At 42.2% G+C, this 16042-nt stretch overlaps 1 protein-coding gene across 1 annotated transcript in view; it reads left to right on the top strand.

Moving 5' to 3' along the window:
* Nucleotides 1-16042, top strand: part of Herc3 (HECT and RLD domain containing E3 ubiquitin protein ligase 3) — an 81004-nt gene that overhangs the window by 16749 nt on the left and 48213 nt on the right. The window contains exons 2-10 of the mRNA XM_051152266.1: nucleotides 1720-1879; nucleotides 2648-2724; nucleotides 3435-3656; nucleotides 4518-4609; nucleotides 5598-5728; nucleotides 6567-6727; nucleotides 8138-8214; nucleotides 13447-13571; nucleotides 15116-15175. Of these exons, the coding sequence (XP_051008223.1) occupies nucleotides 1720-1879; nucleotides 2648-2724; nucleotides 3435-3656; nucleotides 4518-4609; nucleotides 5598-5728; nucleotides 6567-6727; nucleotides 8138-8214; nucleotides 13447-13571; nucleotides 15116-15175 (1105 nt within the window). The remainder of the gene's footprint in view (nucleotides 1-1719; nucleotides 1880-2647; nucleotides 2725-3434; nucleotides 3657-4517; nucleotides 4610-5597; nucleotides 5729-6566; nucleotides 6728-8137; nucleotides 8215-13446; nucleotides 13572-15115; nucleotides 15176-16042) is intronic.

The following is a 16042-nucleotide window of genomic DNA, read 5'->3' as shown; positions in this document are numbered from 1 at the left end:
CGTTTATTGTTCGCCTAATGCCAGCCATTCTGACCACGTCGGTGTGGACGTGATTGGCCCTTTTCCTGATGGCTAAAGTTAAAGCCTTTTCCTGTATTCATTGGCCACTTGAACTACTTCTTAGAGAAATGACTGTTCGTTCATTCACCCGTTTATTAACTGCATCATTCTTTCACTCATATTAGCTGCGTTATTTATTTTTCTTGCATTTGGTTTTTAAAATTTGTTATGCATTTTGTGTAATTAACCCTTGGTCAGATGAACCCATGGTAAAGGGTTTCCCTCGTTCTGTGGATGAGCCTTTCCTTGTTTGTTTGGTTTTTGTCACACAGAAGCTCTTTAGTTAGATGCAGTCCCACTCGTGAATTCTTGCTATTTCCTGAAGAAACTTTAGTCTTTGTCTGAAAGTCACTGCCCACACTTACATCATAAAGTATCTCCCTCCAAATGCTTACCTGTAGTGATATCACAACTGTGGGTCTGACATGAAGGTCTTTGAACCATTTGTTAAGGGTTTTTTGTTTTGTTTTGTTTGTGTGTTTGTTTTTAAGTCAGGGTCACATGTAGCCCAGGTTGGCCCCTGAATTCATTATACAACAGAAAATGACCTTGAATTCCTGATTTGTCTGCCTCTGCTTCCTAAGGCCTGGGACTACAGCAATGTGCCACTACACCTAGATTAAATTATTGTTGTTGCTTTGTTTTGTTTTTATTTTTGCTTTTTTTTTTTTTTTAATAGGGTATAAGGTAGGGATGTAGTTTCAGTTGTCTACCATTTGTTTAAAAAAACCTCGGTTTTCCACTCTATGCTTTCAGAACCTTTATTGAAAACTCAAATGGCTGTAGCTGTGTGGTTTATTTATAGATCCCTATTCTACATAGCTATACATGTCTGTTTTCTGTATCACTGATTTTGTTATTATAACGGAACAGCATAATTTGATGTCAGATGCTACAGAGCTTTTAGTGTTACTTTTTTGGGGTCCATGCATGTACGTGTGATAGATTAGCCATGTAGAAGAAAATGGAGCTGGAGAGTCTTATGTTAAGTAAAACATGCCAAACTCAGAGAGACAAGTAGCATGTGTTTTCTCTAACATGTGGTATCTCAGTAAAAGAAAAAAAAAAGTGACACAATGAAGGAAGATTTAGGGAAAGGACAGTGAAGTAGGGAGAGGCATGATAAATACACACAATGAGAATAAATACGATTAATCTCATAGACAGGTATGAAAATACTGATGAATCCCCAAAGTGTAATAGCTCTATAAACTTACAGTTTCATGGTTCTCTTTATGAAGTAAGACTGCCCTGGATGGCGATCACTATGACTCATCTTCATTGTCAACAGCTGGGTCTAGAACTCATCTGGGAGTATTTGGGGGTGTTTCTGAGATTTAACTGAGGATGGAAGACCTACCTTAAGTGTGGGAGATACCATACTATAGGTTGGGGTCCTAGACTCAATAAAAAGGGATCAGGAAGAAAGCCCGCAGAGTGGAGCATTCCAGGCTCTCTTCCAGGTGTCAGAATGTGAGGATTTACACCGCTCACTCCTTTCCCATGATGCACGGTGCCCTTTTAGCTATGGGTTAAAATAAATCGTCCTCCCCTCCTGGTCAGGTGTTTGTTCATGCCACGGAAAGTGGCTAATGCAAGGGGAGCAACATTTCTGTTTCCAGGTTGTATATTTTCTTCCTTTGTTTTGCTTTCTTTCAGAACAAATTGGAGCATTGGCTGATCAGAACATCATACATGTGGCATGTGGCGAGTCACACAATTTGGCTCTTAGTGACCGGGGCCAGCTGTTTTCTTGGGGCGCAGGAAGTGATGGCCAGCTGGGCCTCATGACTACTGAGGATTCGGTGGCAGTGCCCAGGTGAGCATGTTACCCAAAGGATTCTTGAGTTTTGACTGTTTTCTTCATGCTGTTATTTCCTTTATGCTGTCAACAGCGCCTGGTAACACTTGTGAATATACGAAAACAACTCTGTTTAGAAATGTCTGCCTCAAGTTATAAACCGATGAGCTGGTCCAGAAGTGGGTGTGTCTGATGGACTAGCTGCTGCCTGAGTCCCTAGCAGCTGGCAAATGTGTTGATGAGAAAGCATGCCCCTTTTGTCTCTTATACTTATTTACCTTGAACTGATGATCAGGAATTTTTAAGGTACTTTTCTTTTTTTTTGAGGCAGGGTCTCGTTTATCCCAGGTTTGCCTTAAGCTCACTGTGTAGCAGGGGCCGACCTTGTATTTCTGTTCCTCTTGCCTCTACTTCCTAAATGGAGGTTCCTGGGCCCTGTCCGTCATAGTCTCCTCCTTAGCATTTGTGAAAACAATAAATAATTTAGAGATCCTACAGATTTTGTGTGCCACAGTAGTGACTTTCTAAAGTGGGGGTGGCAGGTAGTAGGGTTTTAAAAGTGGGTTCCAGGTGTGGGAGAACTTCATTTGTTTTAAACAGCAAATTCCTAAGAGTCAGCCTAGTTAAAGCTGTAATAGAATTTTTTATCAGACAAGGCTACCTGTTTGATTTTTAAAGATATTTTAGACAAGATGATATTTTTCATCAATGTCTTTAGTTGAGAATGCTTCTGATAACTGTGTTTTTGTATGACTGCTCATTTAAGAAAACCCTCTTCTGTTTTAGGTTAATACAGAAGCTGAACCAGCAGACCATCTTACAAGTTTCCTGTGGCAACTGGCACTGCTTGGCTCTGGCAGCTGGTAATTTATATAAATATATGCTAATGCTATGTTATCTATAAAAGCACTTCTCTCTTGCAGTCAGTCCTATGTTATCTAACTTGAAAGCTTTAGCTGAACAGTGGCATTTATCAAACAGCCTCTCTGTAGCTCAGACCTTCTTGGACATGTAGATAGTACTGCAGGATGTATCCAGGACAGTGCCCAGGTGTTTTTGAGAATATAGAAATATTTGCAGACTTTGTTTAGAAAAGCTACAGTCCATTCTCAAGCTCCTCTCTACTATCAGGATTCCGGATAAATGTAAAACTGGGAGGTGGTGCAAGGACATGCTGTTCCTGCTCCATGTCCTCCCAGGCCTCTGTCCCACAGCAGCGGCCGCTCCTGAAACTATGCCGAGTCTCCTGGTTCAGTGTGGTCAGAAGGAAGGTCACCTTCCTTAGATGTGAGCCTGGTCACCAGCCTGTTTAGAATTGAATTTACTTAAACCTTTAAGGTTTTCTTTGGATAAGGGTGGATAGCCTTTGAAGGCCACTAAAGCTTGCATTTGCTTCTCTGTTGTCAAATGCTGACTTAGTCTTTGGTAATCGTAAAACACAGCATCTCTTTCCTTTCTCTTCAGTGTTTGGTGTATGTAGGGCGCTAATGAATGGGGTAACAGCTAGAGTGTCTTTGTCTATGGGACCCGTGTCTCTTTGTTTGGCACATCACTTGTCCTGTTGTTATTTCAGATGGGCAGTTCTTCACATGGGGAAAGAACAGCCATGGACAGCTGGGCCTGGGGAAAGAGTTCCCCTCCCAAACCAGCCCCCAGAGGGTGAGGTCTCTGGAAGGGATTCCACTGGCTCAGGTGGCTGCAGGAGGGGCTCACAGCTTTGCCCTGTCTCTCTCAGGAGCTGTTTTTGGCTGGGGAATGAACAACGCAGGGCAGCTAGGGCTCAGTGATGAAAAAGGTACGTCACGTCTCTGCATGCACTCTTCAGTAAAAAAACAGTGTGGGCCTACTGTGTGTGCTGGCCCAGAGCTAGGTGTTGGGGAACAGCAGTGAGCAAGACAGGACATCTATGACTTAATGGAGACCGTGTTCTAGTGGATGGATGCCAACAATAAAGAGTAAATAGATAGTGTGTCACACGGCTTTTGAATACGCTTCATGTTCATCACGAGTTGGTCAGGAAGGAGTTCTCTGATAAGAGCATAGTCAAGCAGAGCTCTGTAGCGAACGGGGGACATGGAGATAACTGGGTGAGGCATGTTCCAGTCAAAGGGAACAGGAACTGGCAGGGAAGTGAGTGGTGAGGAAGCAGAGGTGGAGATAAAGGACGCTGTGTGGGCCCTGCTACCAAGGACCCCAGCGGGCACAGTGGTCACTGTGACTCCTTTTCTCAGTGAGGGAGAAGAAACTAAGGGTGCTGAGAAGAGGTGTGGTCTGGGGTGAGTAACTATGGTGGCTCAAGGGGCAGGATCTATTTGGAGGTGGAAACCGGGGTCAGGTTTTTGTAGTGCTAGAAGATGGTGATTCTGTGAGTAGGTTGTGTAGTTGGAAATGAAGGGAAAGCTGGAAGAACCAGGTTGTATGTTTGGGGCAAGAGAAGATGACGTGAGGCGGAGCGGACGGAGTTAGTATAGGGAAACTATGGGTTAAGGTTTTAATAAGTTGAGCTTAAATTTTGTTGGGTTTTTGACGTAGAGGTGGAGGCAGAGAGATGAGTGGGAGTCAGGAAATGAGGGGATGTAAAACTCAGGCTGGTAGTTGTATGAACATCATTTAAAAAGCCAATGCTAATAACATGCTGATGCTTAATTTATTTTAGATCGAGAGTCTCCGTGTCATGTGAAGCTTTTACGAACACAGAAAGTTGTGTATATTAGTTGTGGAGAGGAGCACACAGCGGTTCTCACAAAGGTGAGGGGCTTAGGGGACTTGGCTGTGGATCCGGGGGAGATGGGCAGTTTCCCATTTTGCAGGGTGGCTGTGGTGGAAAATTACCATGTTTGGACTTTAATTTCCTCTTTAGCTTTGATTGTCTCGTCCTCTTTAGTCTTGATTGTCTTGGGAGGAATAGAAAGAAGACTGCTTTTTGAAAACATGTCTATGCTTTCCTCTTGGATAATCTTACATATTCTCGAGGTGACATGTTAGATAACTTAAAAGTATGGCCTATATACATATGCAAAACAAAACACATCCTTTGTTCTTTTATAACAATCCATTTGAATATATAAAACAAGTAATAATTTAATTGCTATTTTAAAATTATTAGACCATCTCTATTGCTTCTAAAAACACTGACATGCTAGAAAGAATGAAAATCAATCATTTCTTCTTTCCTTTCGTCCTTCTTTCTTTTTTGTGGCTGTTTTGAGACAGGGTCTTGTGTACCAGGATGGCCTTCGTCATGCCTTGCAGTGTGTATTAGTGTGATTTTTGAGCTCCTGCTCTCCTGCCTGTGCTTCTTAAATATTGGGACTATAGGCTTGAGCCACCATGGGTAGCTCGAAAATGTGTTTTCTTATTGAGGAGTTGCTATCATATAGACTTAGCATTTATTCAAGTACAAATTTAAAATCTTGATTATGGAGTTTATGTATGTGCGCTATGCACATGCCTGTTGCCTGCGGAGTCCAGAAGAGGTCTTTGGCTCACCTGGACCTAGAGTTACCTGTGGTTATGAGCTTTGGATGGTGAGTACTGGGAACAGAACTCAGGACCAGTTCTACTGCTGTTCCTAAACTGCTGAGCTAACATCTAATAAACATCTCCAGAAAGGATGATGGTCATCGGTGAGTGTGACACCTTATACAGACTGGTGAGATGGCATTTTATGTAAAGGTTTTAGAGGACAGCCCTCAAACTCAGGCACCAGAGTCACTTGACCCTTGTTCCTTGTCAGAGTGGAGGCGTGTTTACCTTTGGTGCTGGTTCCTGTGGGCAACTTGGGCATGACTCCATGAATGATGAAGTTAATCCAAGAAGAGTCCTGGAGCTGATGGGCAGTGAAGTGACTCAGATTGCCTGTGGCAGGTGAGTGTCCCCATGAGCTCTGAGGGTAGCGATGGTAGTGAGACTCAGAAGATGATGTGGCAGTGTGGAAGCCTGTGGGCTCACTCATCCACTGTCATTTAGAGAAAACTTTTTGTTGTTGTTGTTTTCTTCTCCTCTTCTCCTTCCTCCTCCTCTTGCCCTTCTTCTTCTTCCTCTTTCTCCCTTTCTTTCTGTTCTTTTTTTTTTTTTTTTTTAAAGCCTTGCTGTCCTGGACTCATTTTGTAGACCAGGTTGGCCTCGAAATCACAGAGATCTTCCTACCTCTGCCTCCCTGAGTCCCAAGATTAAAAGCTTGTGCCACCACACCCAGTTGAGAGACTTTCTTTGAAAAATAAGGAGAAAATTATTTCTGGCCTACTCACTGTGCAGACATGCATGTGCATATACACATGCACAGACTCCCACACTAGCAATTATAATACACACACACACACACACACACACACACACACACGAGAGAGAGAGAGGGGGGGGGGGTGGGGACACGGATGGACAGACAGACAGACAGACAGAGACATAGACAGAGAGAGACAGAGAGCCACAACATCAAATTAGGAAAAACTTTTCATGTTTTAAGTAGGTTTATGCTTTAGTGTTGGACTACTTTCATAGCTGTCATGGGTCTCAGCCACAGGTTAGCCGTGCCGGATGGGTGTCAGAGGAGTCTGTTGTAACGAAACTTAAGAACATGGAAAGGCTCCACAGGAACTTCTAGGAATTGCTGTGATCTCATGTGGAAGTTTAAAAAAAAAAACCAGACTGAGTGTATATCTTTATCAGTAGAAAGTATGCCAGCAAGTTATTTATTTACCCACAGACAGCACACCCTAGCCTTTGTGCCTTCTTCTGGACTCATCTATGCATTTGGCTGTGGAGCTAGAGGTCAGCTGGGAACTGGACACACATGTAATGTTAAGTGCCCATCTCCTGTGAAGGGGTACTGGGCTGCCCACAGTGGTCAGCTTTCTGCTCGAGCTGGTAAGAATAATTTTCATTGGAATTATATTTCTAAGTAATCATAGCTATCATTTTAATATGTATTTGTTACTTGTCTTCAACTACGTTAGAGGGAATTAACAGGTTTTTTTTTCTTTCTTTCATTGTGTTTTGGTTGTTTATTATCAAGTCATTTCAGTACTCATTCTGCATGAAGCTATGCAGTTGAGAGCCTAGAGGACAATCCAAGGTGCTGGTGGTGTATATCTTATTTTTGTTAATGGTGAAAATTAATCTTAAAGTTGTAATTGATTGCTTAACAAGTTCCATTAACAAATAAGCACTAAAAAAAACAAGCACATGACTATTGGCCGTCACCCCTTTGCCAGAAGTAAAGGTCTTATCCCACCTGAGGTTAAATAACTTGCTTAAGAATAGAAAAATTGGGTAGGCACGATGGCTCAGCAGTAAAGAGTACTGTCTGCTCTTCCAGAGGTCCTGAGTTCAATTCCCAGCAACCACATGGAGGCTCACAACCATAATGTCAAAAAGGAGAGGGGGTGGGCATGCGGTAGGTAATAAGGAAGTAAAGGTAAAGCATAAAATGATGTAATTTTATTGTAATAAAAAGAAAAAAGCAATTAAGTGATCTTAAGAGTGTCCCTGTGACCAACCAAGGACAATACATGCAGTAAACATCAAACTCCTACTCAGATCTAGCCAATGGACAAGACATTCTCCACAGTTGAGTGGAGAGCAGGGACTAACTCTGACATGAACTCTGGTGCCCATATTTGACCACTTCCCCTTGGTGGGGAGGCCTGGTGGCACTCAGAGAAAGAATAAGCAGGCTACGAAGATGAGACTTGATAGCTTATGACCATATAGCGGGGGAGGAGGTCCCCCTTGGTCACAGACCTAGGGGAGGGGAATAGGGTAAAAGGGGGAGGGAGGGAAGAATGGGAGGATACAAGGGATGGGATAACGATTGAGATGTAATCTAAGTAAATTAATTAAAAAGAAAAAAAGAGTGTCCCTGTGATGAGACCCTGGGACTTGAAAAAGATGTCCTTGTACTGCTAGCATCATCCTGAAGGGGACAGAGAGAACTACATGCAGGTGTGTGTGTGTGTGTGTGTGCGTGCGCGCGGGCGCGTGCGACACACATGTTACCATTTATAGTAGTGCCCATTTTAGATTTCTAGCTGGTGGCATGACAGAATTAGCATGAGAAATAGAAACAAGGTCAGGGTTAGCTGGCTGGGAGGGTATGGCCAGTACTTCATATGTTTATTTTTAACTGAACTAGAAACAGTCCAGGGCAGTGAACCAGGAGGGCCTCTTTTCTGTATATAATTCAAACAGATAAGCTCTCTGAAGGGTAGTTTGGAACAAGAAGGGATGTGGGAAGCAACTGTTGACAAACATACTGTCTGGTGTGCTTTTTGACAGATCGCTTTAAGTACCGAGTCGTTAAGCAGATCTTCTCTGGAGGGGACCAGACTTTTGTACTCTGCTCTACCTATGAGGTAAATATCACGTTTAAAGTAGAATGATGGTAATCAATGTTTACGGTAATAGTTACACAAAAGCTTTGTGGCTCTTTGTTTATCTTATTAAAAGAAACAAATTAAACTTTCACATTCTGCCCACTTAGCTCCTTCGAATTGCTAATGATTATCCTGTTCTTAACATTTCAGAGTTGTAATTTATAGTGTAGAATTAATTATTTATATTCATACTTGTTCTAAAAGAAATATAAAGCGGCTTAGAGCATTTGTGCTACTATTTTTCTGTCTCTTCACTGTTAAGTACAATGAATGCCAGGTGTTTGATAACTTAATGGGATTCATTGTTTGATGCAACTGAGTGTATAATGAATATTTAAGAGAGATTGAAAAAAGTTCAGATTTTTTAAAATGTTTATTATTTATTGCCTGGTCATGATACCACACTGAGATTTCCCTTCTCTTGCTCCTGCATCAGTATTCCAGGTAAGCCACAAAAAACAAGTGGTGTACATGCGCATGGCAGTGCACTTCCGTAACCCCAGTACTCACCTGGTAGAGACTGTAGGTGAAGTGATCCTTGGCTGCTTGGACAGTTTTGGCCAGCCTGAGCTACATGAGACCCTGTCTCAAAGGAAAAGAAAGGAAAGGAAAGGGAGAGGACGAGGAAGAGGAAGGAAAGGAGAGAGGCAACAGTGACATATGCTTTTCAGAGCTCAAGGTCTGGTATAGATAAAACAATCTGTGACATTATTTAGTTCATTCTGCTCTTCACGACCAAGGACAGTCAACTGAAGAGTGCTGTAGCTTTCTTCTTTTTTCTTTTACACACTCCTACTTCTACTAACAAGCTCTGCAAGGGGGCAAACTCAAGTCAGTAATTGGAAAAGCAGGAGATTTTGGTGGGAAGAAAAGAGCACCTGTGGAAACAAAGGCCTTTTCAATTAACGAAAGCCTGTTCATTGCTCTAACACTGCCTCCTCCTCCTCCTCTTCCTCCTCCTCCTTTTCCTCTTCCTCCTCCTTCTTCTTCTTCTTTTTTTTTTTTTTTTTTTTGGTCTTTCGAGACAGGGGACAGGGTTTCTCTGTGTAGCTTTGACTGTTCTGGACTCGCTTTGTAGACCAGGCTGGCCTTGAACTCACAGTGACCCACCTGCCTCTGCCTCCCAAGTGCTGGGATTATTAAAGGCGTGCGCCACCACTGCCCAGCGACTCTGCCATCTTTAAGTCATGTTGCCTTCCTACCATTCCTTGGTTCTGTAGGAAAGGTGTTGCCAGGCAGATGCTGTAGCCAGTGAGCTGTGTTTCAGTCAAGAGCCTGCAGGAAGCCTTGTAGGTCAGCCATCTTAGGGGTGATGTAGAGTGGCTACCTTAGACATGTTTTGGCTTCGGCTTTGTAACTTCACAGAGAAAATCCTAAAGGAAGCTGAGCTTATGCCAGTAGGAAATGCTAAGTGCTAAATCCTAAATGCTAAAAGCAAAAAGCACAGGGTCTCTTCAGTCATTTTTGTTTGTTTGTTTGTTTGTTTTCAAGTAGTAGACTTGTAGGAATTCATTTCTGAAAGAAACTGAATTAAGATTCTGTCTTTGTTGTTGTTTTTGAGGTAAGTTCTCTCTCTGTAACCTTGGCTGTCTAGGAATTCTCTCTGTAGACCAGCTGGCCTTGAACTCAGAGATCTACCGACCTCTTCCTTCTGAGTGCTGATAGTAAAGGCATGTGCCTCCACTGTGGGAGAAACTGACTTAAATAATATCCAACTTTTTTTCCCCTGAGAATTAAACATAAAACTTAAATTTCCATATACAATATGTTATGTAGCTGAGTTTCAAATATATTAGTAGTGTTGGGTATGGAAAACAACCCACTGATAAAAGGCAGTAAGGCATACGATAGTGTTAGTGTTAGTTAACCTGTAAGTTAAAGTTTCATCTGGCGAAAGGTGTCCCCTATTAAAGTTTTAAGTTCACAATGGAATGTTCCTCCCCTTTACCTAGAGAAAGTAGCCAGGCTCACCTGAAGCTCACAGTTTCCCTTTGTCTCAGTCTCCAAAGTGCTGTCCTTGCACACCTGTCTTTTCAAGTATAAAGTCACACATATTTACATATTATTATATGTAATATAACACAAACATGCAAGATGCTTGTTAGATACAGAGATTGAAAAGTATATGCTTACCTAGTTCCGCTATCACTACTTGAGTGTGTGAAGTCGTAGCCAGAAAAATAATGCTTCAGAATCTTTTGGATTTTGAAATATTTACATATATATAGAGTACATTGGAGATGGAACCCCAAAACTACACAAAAGCTTATGTCAACTTGAATACATTATGGAGGTAATGCCATATGACATCTTAAATCACTATGTGTGTGAACGTGAAACTCGCTAGGACTCAGATACACTGAAGGCATGTTACATGCCACCTTACATCACCATTTGCAGGACTGTGAATCATACTACCACTCAAACACACTGTTGAGGTGTGTAACAGGATATCTTAAATCACTGTGTGCATGAACAACGCTTTTTCCTGGGGCTTTCCACTTCTGGACTCCCAGCAGTTTTGGATTTGAAGCTTCCAGGTTTTGAATGTTCCACATATACTCATATTTTCCTTTGCTGTGCTTCTTCACAATCTAGGTGTACTGAATGTGATCACAACCTCACCTTTTCCTTTATAATATTCTCAGGATAAGCGAAAGAGGGAAGGTAGTTAAAATGCTTAGAGGTGTGTGTGTGAGAGAGAGAGAGAGAGAGAGAGAGTGTGTGTGTGTGTGTTTGCCTCAAGCATGTTAGCTGTAATTCTCTCTCTCTCTCTCTCTCTCTCTCTCTCTCTCTCTCTCTCTCTCTCTCTCTCTCTCTCTCTCTCTCTCTGTGTGTGTGTGTGTGTGTGTGTGTGTGTCTCTCTCTGTCTTCCTCTCCTCCTGTTCTACCTCTCTTCTCCCACTCCTAGCATGTGGCAGGCTCTGAGTTTGGTCCCCACACCCATGGAGGGGAAAATTAGTCTTTTCCTTGTATCTGTCGGTTATTGAATATGTGATGAAGAATGAGTGAAATAGTTTGAGACCTCCATGTATTTTCTGTAAGTTTGTGTTATTGTTGGTGTTCAGGTGTCCCCTTGGGGAAACAAGCAATTCAAGGTTAGTAGGAGTAGTGCTTTACAACCAAGATGGGGGAAAGGGAGCTGTGTGGCTGGTTCAGTTGTCTATGTTGGTTTAAGAGTTTCTTTTGATATAATTCAATTATAATATTTGTTCTTTTAGTATATGTGTGTAGTCATTTTTGTGAAGTAATTATCAAGAACTAGATAATATGATGTGTGTTACAGAGACTTTCTGTTCTCTGCATAATGTTAGCTCTCAACTGTGGAATAGAACCAGCAAGCTTCCTGTGAAAGCTGAAATTTATGTACAAGTGTAAAGGAGAAAACAATGATTTTTCTATGAATTGATGGCTGACTGCTTGAATATTACTTTTCCCTCCTTTAGGATGCACATACTGTCAACTTTTTCTTAGTACTGGATAATGAGTAGATGTTGGAGAAAAAAATTGGAAATAAGCAGATAAGTACTTATAGTGGTTTCTTTAAAAATACCACTAAATGGTTTGGCAAGACAGCTCAGAGAATAAGGGCGCTCCCACTAAGAGGCAAGATCTACTTCTGAAAGCAACATGGTGAATGGAAAGAACCAATTTATGGAAGTTGTCCTCTCACCCTCACACATTGTGTACACACACACACACACACACACACACACACACACACATGCTCGCACACACAAAAGCATTAATAAATTACTGTAAATTTTAAAATGTCACTGGGGTTGGGGTTGGAAAGATGGCTCAGTGGTTAAGAACATTTGTTGGCTACTTTGCGAGAAGACCCAGGTTCAATTCCGAGCACCCAAATGGTAGCTCACAGCTATCTGCAACTTCAGTTCCAGGGAATTCATTACCTTCTGGTCTGTGGGCACTAGGCATATAAATGGTACACAGATATACATATTGGCAAAGCACTTACACACATAAAGCCTAAAATTAAAAAGTGTATCACTAAAAGGTATATAGTGTGGACAGTATTTGGGATTTTCAAAGCTATTATTAAAATCCTTTTGAAACATCCTTTCATAAGATTAAAGTTATATACATGGAACCAGAAATTAAGAATTGCTGGGGCTGAGGACATGGCTCGGTAGTGAAAATGCTTGCCCTGCAAAGTGTGCTGACAAGAGTTCAGATCCTAGAACCTTTGTAAAAGCCAGGTGGGTGTGGCATTAATCCCATTGTTGAGGGGCAGAGACAGAGCTAGCTGGCAAACCAGACAAGGGATGTAGTCAGCTCTCAGGCCACTTGAGAGGTGTTGTTTCAGGGAATAAGGTGGAGAGTGATCAAGGAAGTGTGACCAAGATAACCTCTGACCAACACATGCTTCTACATGCACATGTGTGCACATCTTACACACACATTTATACCCCCGCATGTGAAAATACATCTGTAAAGGCATGCACCGTACACACAAACAATTGAGGAAGAAAAAGTCATGTACCTGAATTTTCAGAAATTGCTTACACTATAACTAATTTTTGCCTTTAAACATATTAAAACAGTTTGATGTAGCCCAGGCTGGCTTTGAGAATTCACTGTATAGCTGAAGGTGGTCCTGAGCTCTTGGCTCATTCACTTATTCTCCTCACCTCCCAAATGCTGGGATTGCAGGCATGTACCATCACGTCTGGCTTAAACATTTTCTATATTACATTTTCTTGGAATTGAGGGAACAATTATGGCAAGAAACCAATATCTCTGTGGGATAGTGACTCAGAGCAAGGGGAAAGAGAGCTAGCTAGAAAACCTGTCACAAGTTGAAACAGAATCTGTAGAAGAAACACCAACCCAAGGCTCAAGGAGACAGGGCTCGGTGGAGGGAGATGCTGAACTTCGGTCACTCGCAAAAGAGGCTTCACGCAGCCTGGTGTGGTACCCTGAAGTTCAGGCAAGGGAGCCTTTGTATAATGGCTGCCTGCCACTGAGTATAGCAGAGTGGAGCAGTGGCCCAGGAAGATCCTGAAGAGCAGACTGCCCTCCTAGCTGCAGGAGTGGGCATGGGCCTGTGTTCTGGGGGAGAGGCTCTGGGAAGCCACCAGTTCCTTCCTCAAATTTGTGACGTGTATGACGTGGAGTCCATGCTCGGGAAGGAAAGGAGAGCAGATCCATGCCTGTCATTTCTCTTTTCTCTTGTTTTCATTTCTCCAGAATTCTTCTCCTGCTGTTGACTTCAGGACTGTGAACCAAGCGCATTACACCAACTTAATAAATGATGAAACCATAGCAGTTTGGAGACAAAAACTCTCAGAACACAACAGCGCAAACACGATCAAGTATGTGGTTGTCTTTTCATTTTGCTTCTTCCACAGCATGCTGGAGTTTTCTTTTATCAGCTGGGTGGCTGATACTCTCTGCACATACACTGAGTTCTGCGTTTACGGAATCATTTTTGTACATTTATTGAAATCTCATCTCATTATCCTCCAAATAACACAGTGGTTTGCTCTCCAGTTTTCACTCCTCATTACTTATCATTGCAAGATCTATGAAGTCCCGTGAAGGAAGGCCGAGTTGGTACCTCTGCTGAGAGTTCTTTGTTTTATGTTGCATCTAGAAATGGTTTTCCTTAAGGAACCTTGAATCTTAACAGCCTTTTATTTTAACTGATATGAGTAACTTCTACAGTTTTTTCATTCAATGTAAAATTAGTTAAAATGATAATTCAGAGTCTTCTGGGAACAAGGTATAATAAAAATGTGAGACTTTTGTTGAGTTTGGATAATATTTTTTTCTCTGTATTTTAACACATTTTTATTGACTTTGATGACTATGATCAGCATGTCCATGTTTTTCTTGTAGTCTCATTTATGGAAACAAATAAATCAATCTGTGTAACAAAGATGGCTATCTTGAAGAAAAAAATACACAGTGGATCTTGCTTTATGATCCAAACTGTTCTGGGTGGCGTAAATGCCCAGGCCCCGCCCTGCAGCAGTCCACAGAGTCTCCTCCTATTGTGGGCATTGCTAAGGAGCTGAGGCTAGAGGGGGGAGGAAGGATAAGAGAGACCAGGATGCTGAGCAGCAGGCGACCTATGCACGTGAGCTTTACCAGGACTTCTGATTTTTTAGTTAAAAGTGGAAACGAGAGGAAGTCACCTCTAAAGATGCTACATGACCCATATTCTACAGCTGACAGAAGTTCCTCCGCTCCTTCCTCGCCATTTGCTTGTTCTATCCCTTGTCTCTGGTGGCAGTCCTGGTCCTCACAGAGTAGGCACTTCCACAGATTCTGCAGATGTGATAGTCAGTCTTTCTTTCCACTCATCTTCAGTTTCTTTCTCAGATGGTCAGTAGAATAGGAAGACATGATTGGGCATTTATTAACTTCTGTGCTTGCGAAATAACAGCTTACTTTAAAAAAGAGAAAGAAGGAAATGATAAGAGAATGGCCAAGCTTTTTGTTAGAAGCAGTTTTGCTTTTATGATTTTTTGACACTTAAAAAAAACTTAATATTGTCCATTTGGAGGTGAAACACTGTTCTCTAAACCAGGTATGTTATTAACTTCTGTGCTTGTGAAATAACAGCTTACTTTAAGAAAGAAAGAATGGATGGCTGATAAGAGAATGGCCAAGCTTTTTGTTAGAAACAATTTTGCTTTTATGATTTTTGACACTTAAAAAAAAAAAAACCTTCATGTTGTCCATTTTGAGGTGAAACACTGTTCTCTAAACCAGGCATGCACCTGCTAGAGGAAAGAAAGTGCCCCAGTGACCGAGTGGGCTGTCTAGGCGATGGCTGGCTTGCTACTGAGGCTTATATAAGTGCTGATTTGTAATTCTAAAAGACTCCTTTCTCCTTTTCTGTCTTGAACAGTGGTGTTGTTCAGATACTGTCTTCTGCAGCTTGTTGGAATGGAAGTTTTCTGGAAAAAAAGTAAGTGGCCTTGAAGCTTCAGACGCCCATGTGTGATGTAAATCCTTATTGAAAGAGGAAGCTGACATTTGCATAAAATGGAAGCATCTAGGAATGGTGAACTAGAGAAGCCCAGGGTGTGGGTGTTCACTCACTCCTCAGGGGCAGATTTGCAGACAGAAAGGGTCCCTTCTGAGACCTAGTGTGGCCGGAAGCTGGAACTGCAGGCTGTCTGAGGGTGCTGCTCTCCACATGTGTTCCTGACTTGTTCCTAAATTCAAACTTCTTGGCTAATTCTTTGTTTCTATAGTTTGCTGAGGTAATTTTCATCTCACAACAGGAGTGAACTCTTGTGGAGGTCTGAGGGAAGCTTCATTCTGGGGCTCTGTGGATTCAGGATCAACTCTGGCCACCATCAGAGGCAGAGAGCAGAGGCAGCAAATAGAGTGTCGCTTGGCCTAATCTCTTCTGCAGACGGCCGGCCCCTTAGGAACCTCAGACAGCAGAATGGGTTTGCCAAGGATTGGGATCTTTGGATATCCCAAATCCTATCATTTTGTGGTCCATTTCAGCCACTGATTAGGGTAATGAAATATTAAGATGAATATGTTAATCAGGTCTCTGTTACTGTAAAAACCATACCTGCGATAACTGAAAGGACATGCTTACCTCAGGTACATTTTCAGCATTTTCAGTCCACGGTCAGGTGACCACATTTCTTTGGATCAAAGGTGAGGAAATCCATCATAGCAGGAGAAGATTCCATGTAGAAGCTAATTACCTTCTGCTGGCTGTCAGGGAAGAGATAGGAAAGGGCGAAGGTCTAGTATTGAAGGGTACGCACACTGTGTCTCACCTTCTTAATGCTCTGCCGTCTCACAGTGATGT

Source organism: Acomys russatus, chromosome 10, assembly GCF_903995435.1.
Source record: "Acomys russatus chromosome 10, mAcoRus1.1, whole genome shotgun sequence".
Classification (NCBI taxonomy): domain Eukaryota; kingdom Metazoa; phylum Chordata; class Mammalia; order Rodentia; family Muridae; genus Acomys; species Acomys russatus.
Note: the sequence above shows the minus strand (reverse complement) of the source record. Positions and strands in the feature narration are given on the sequence as shown.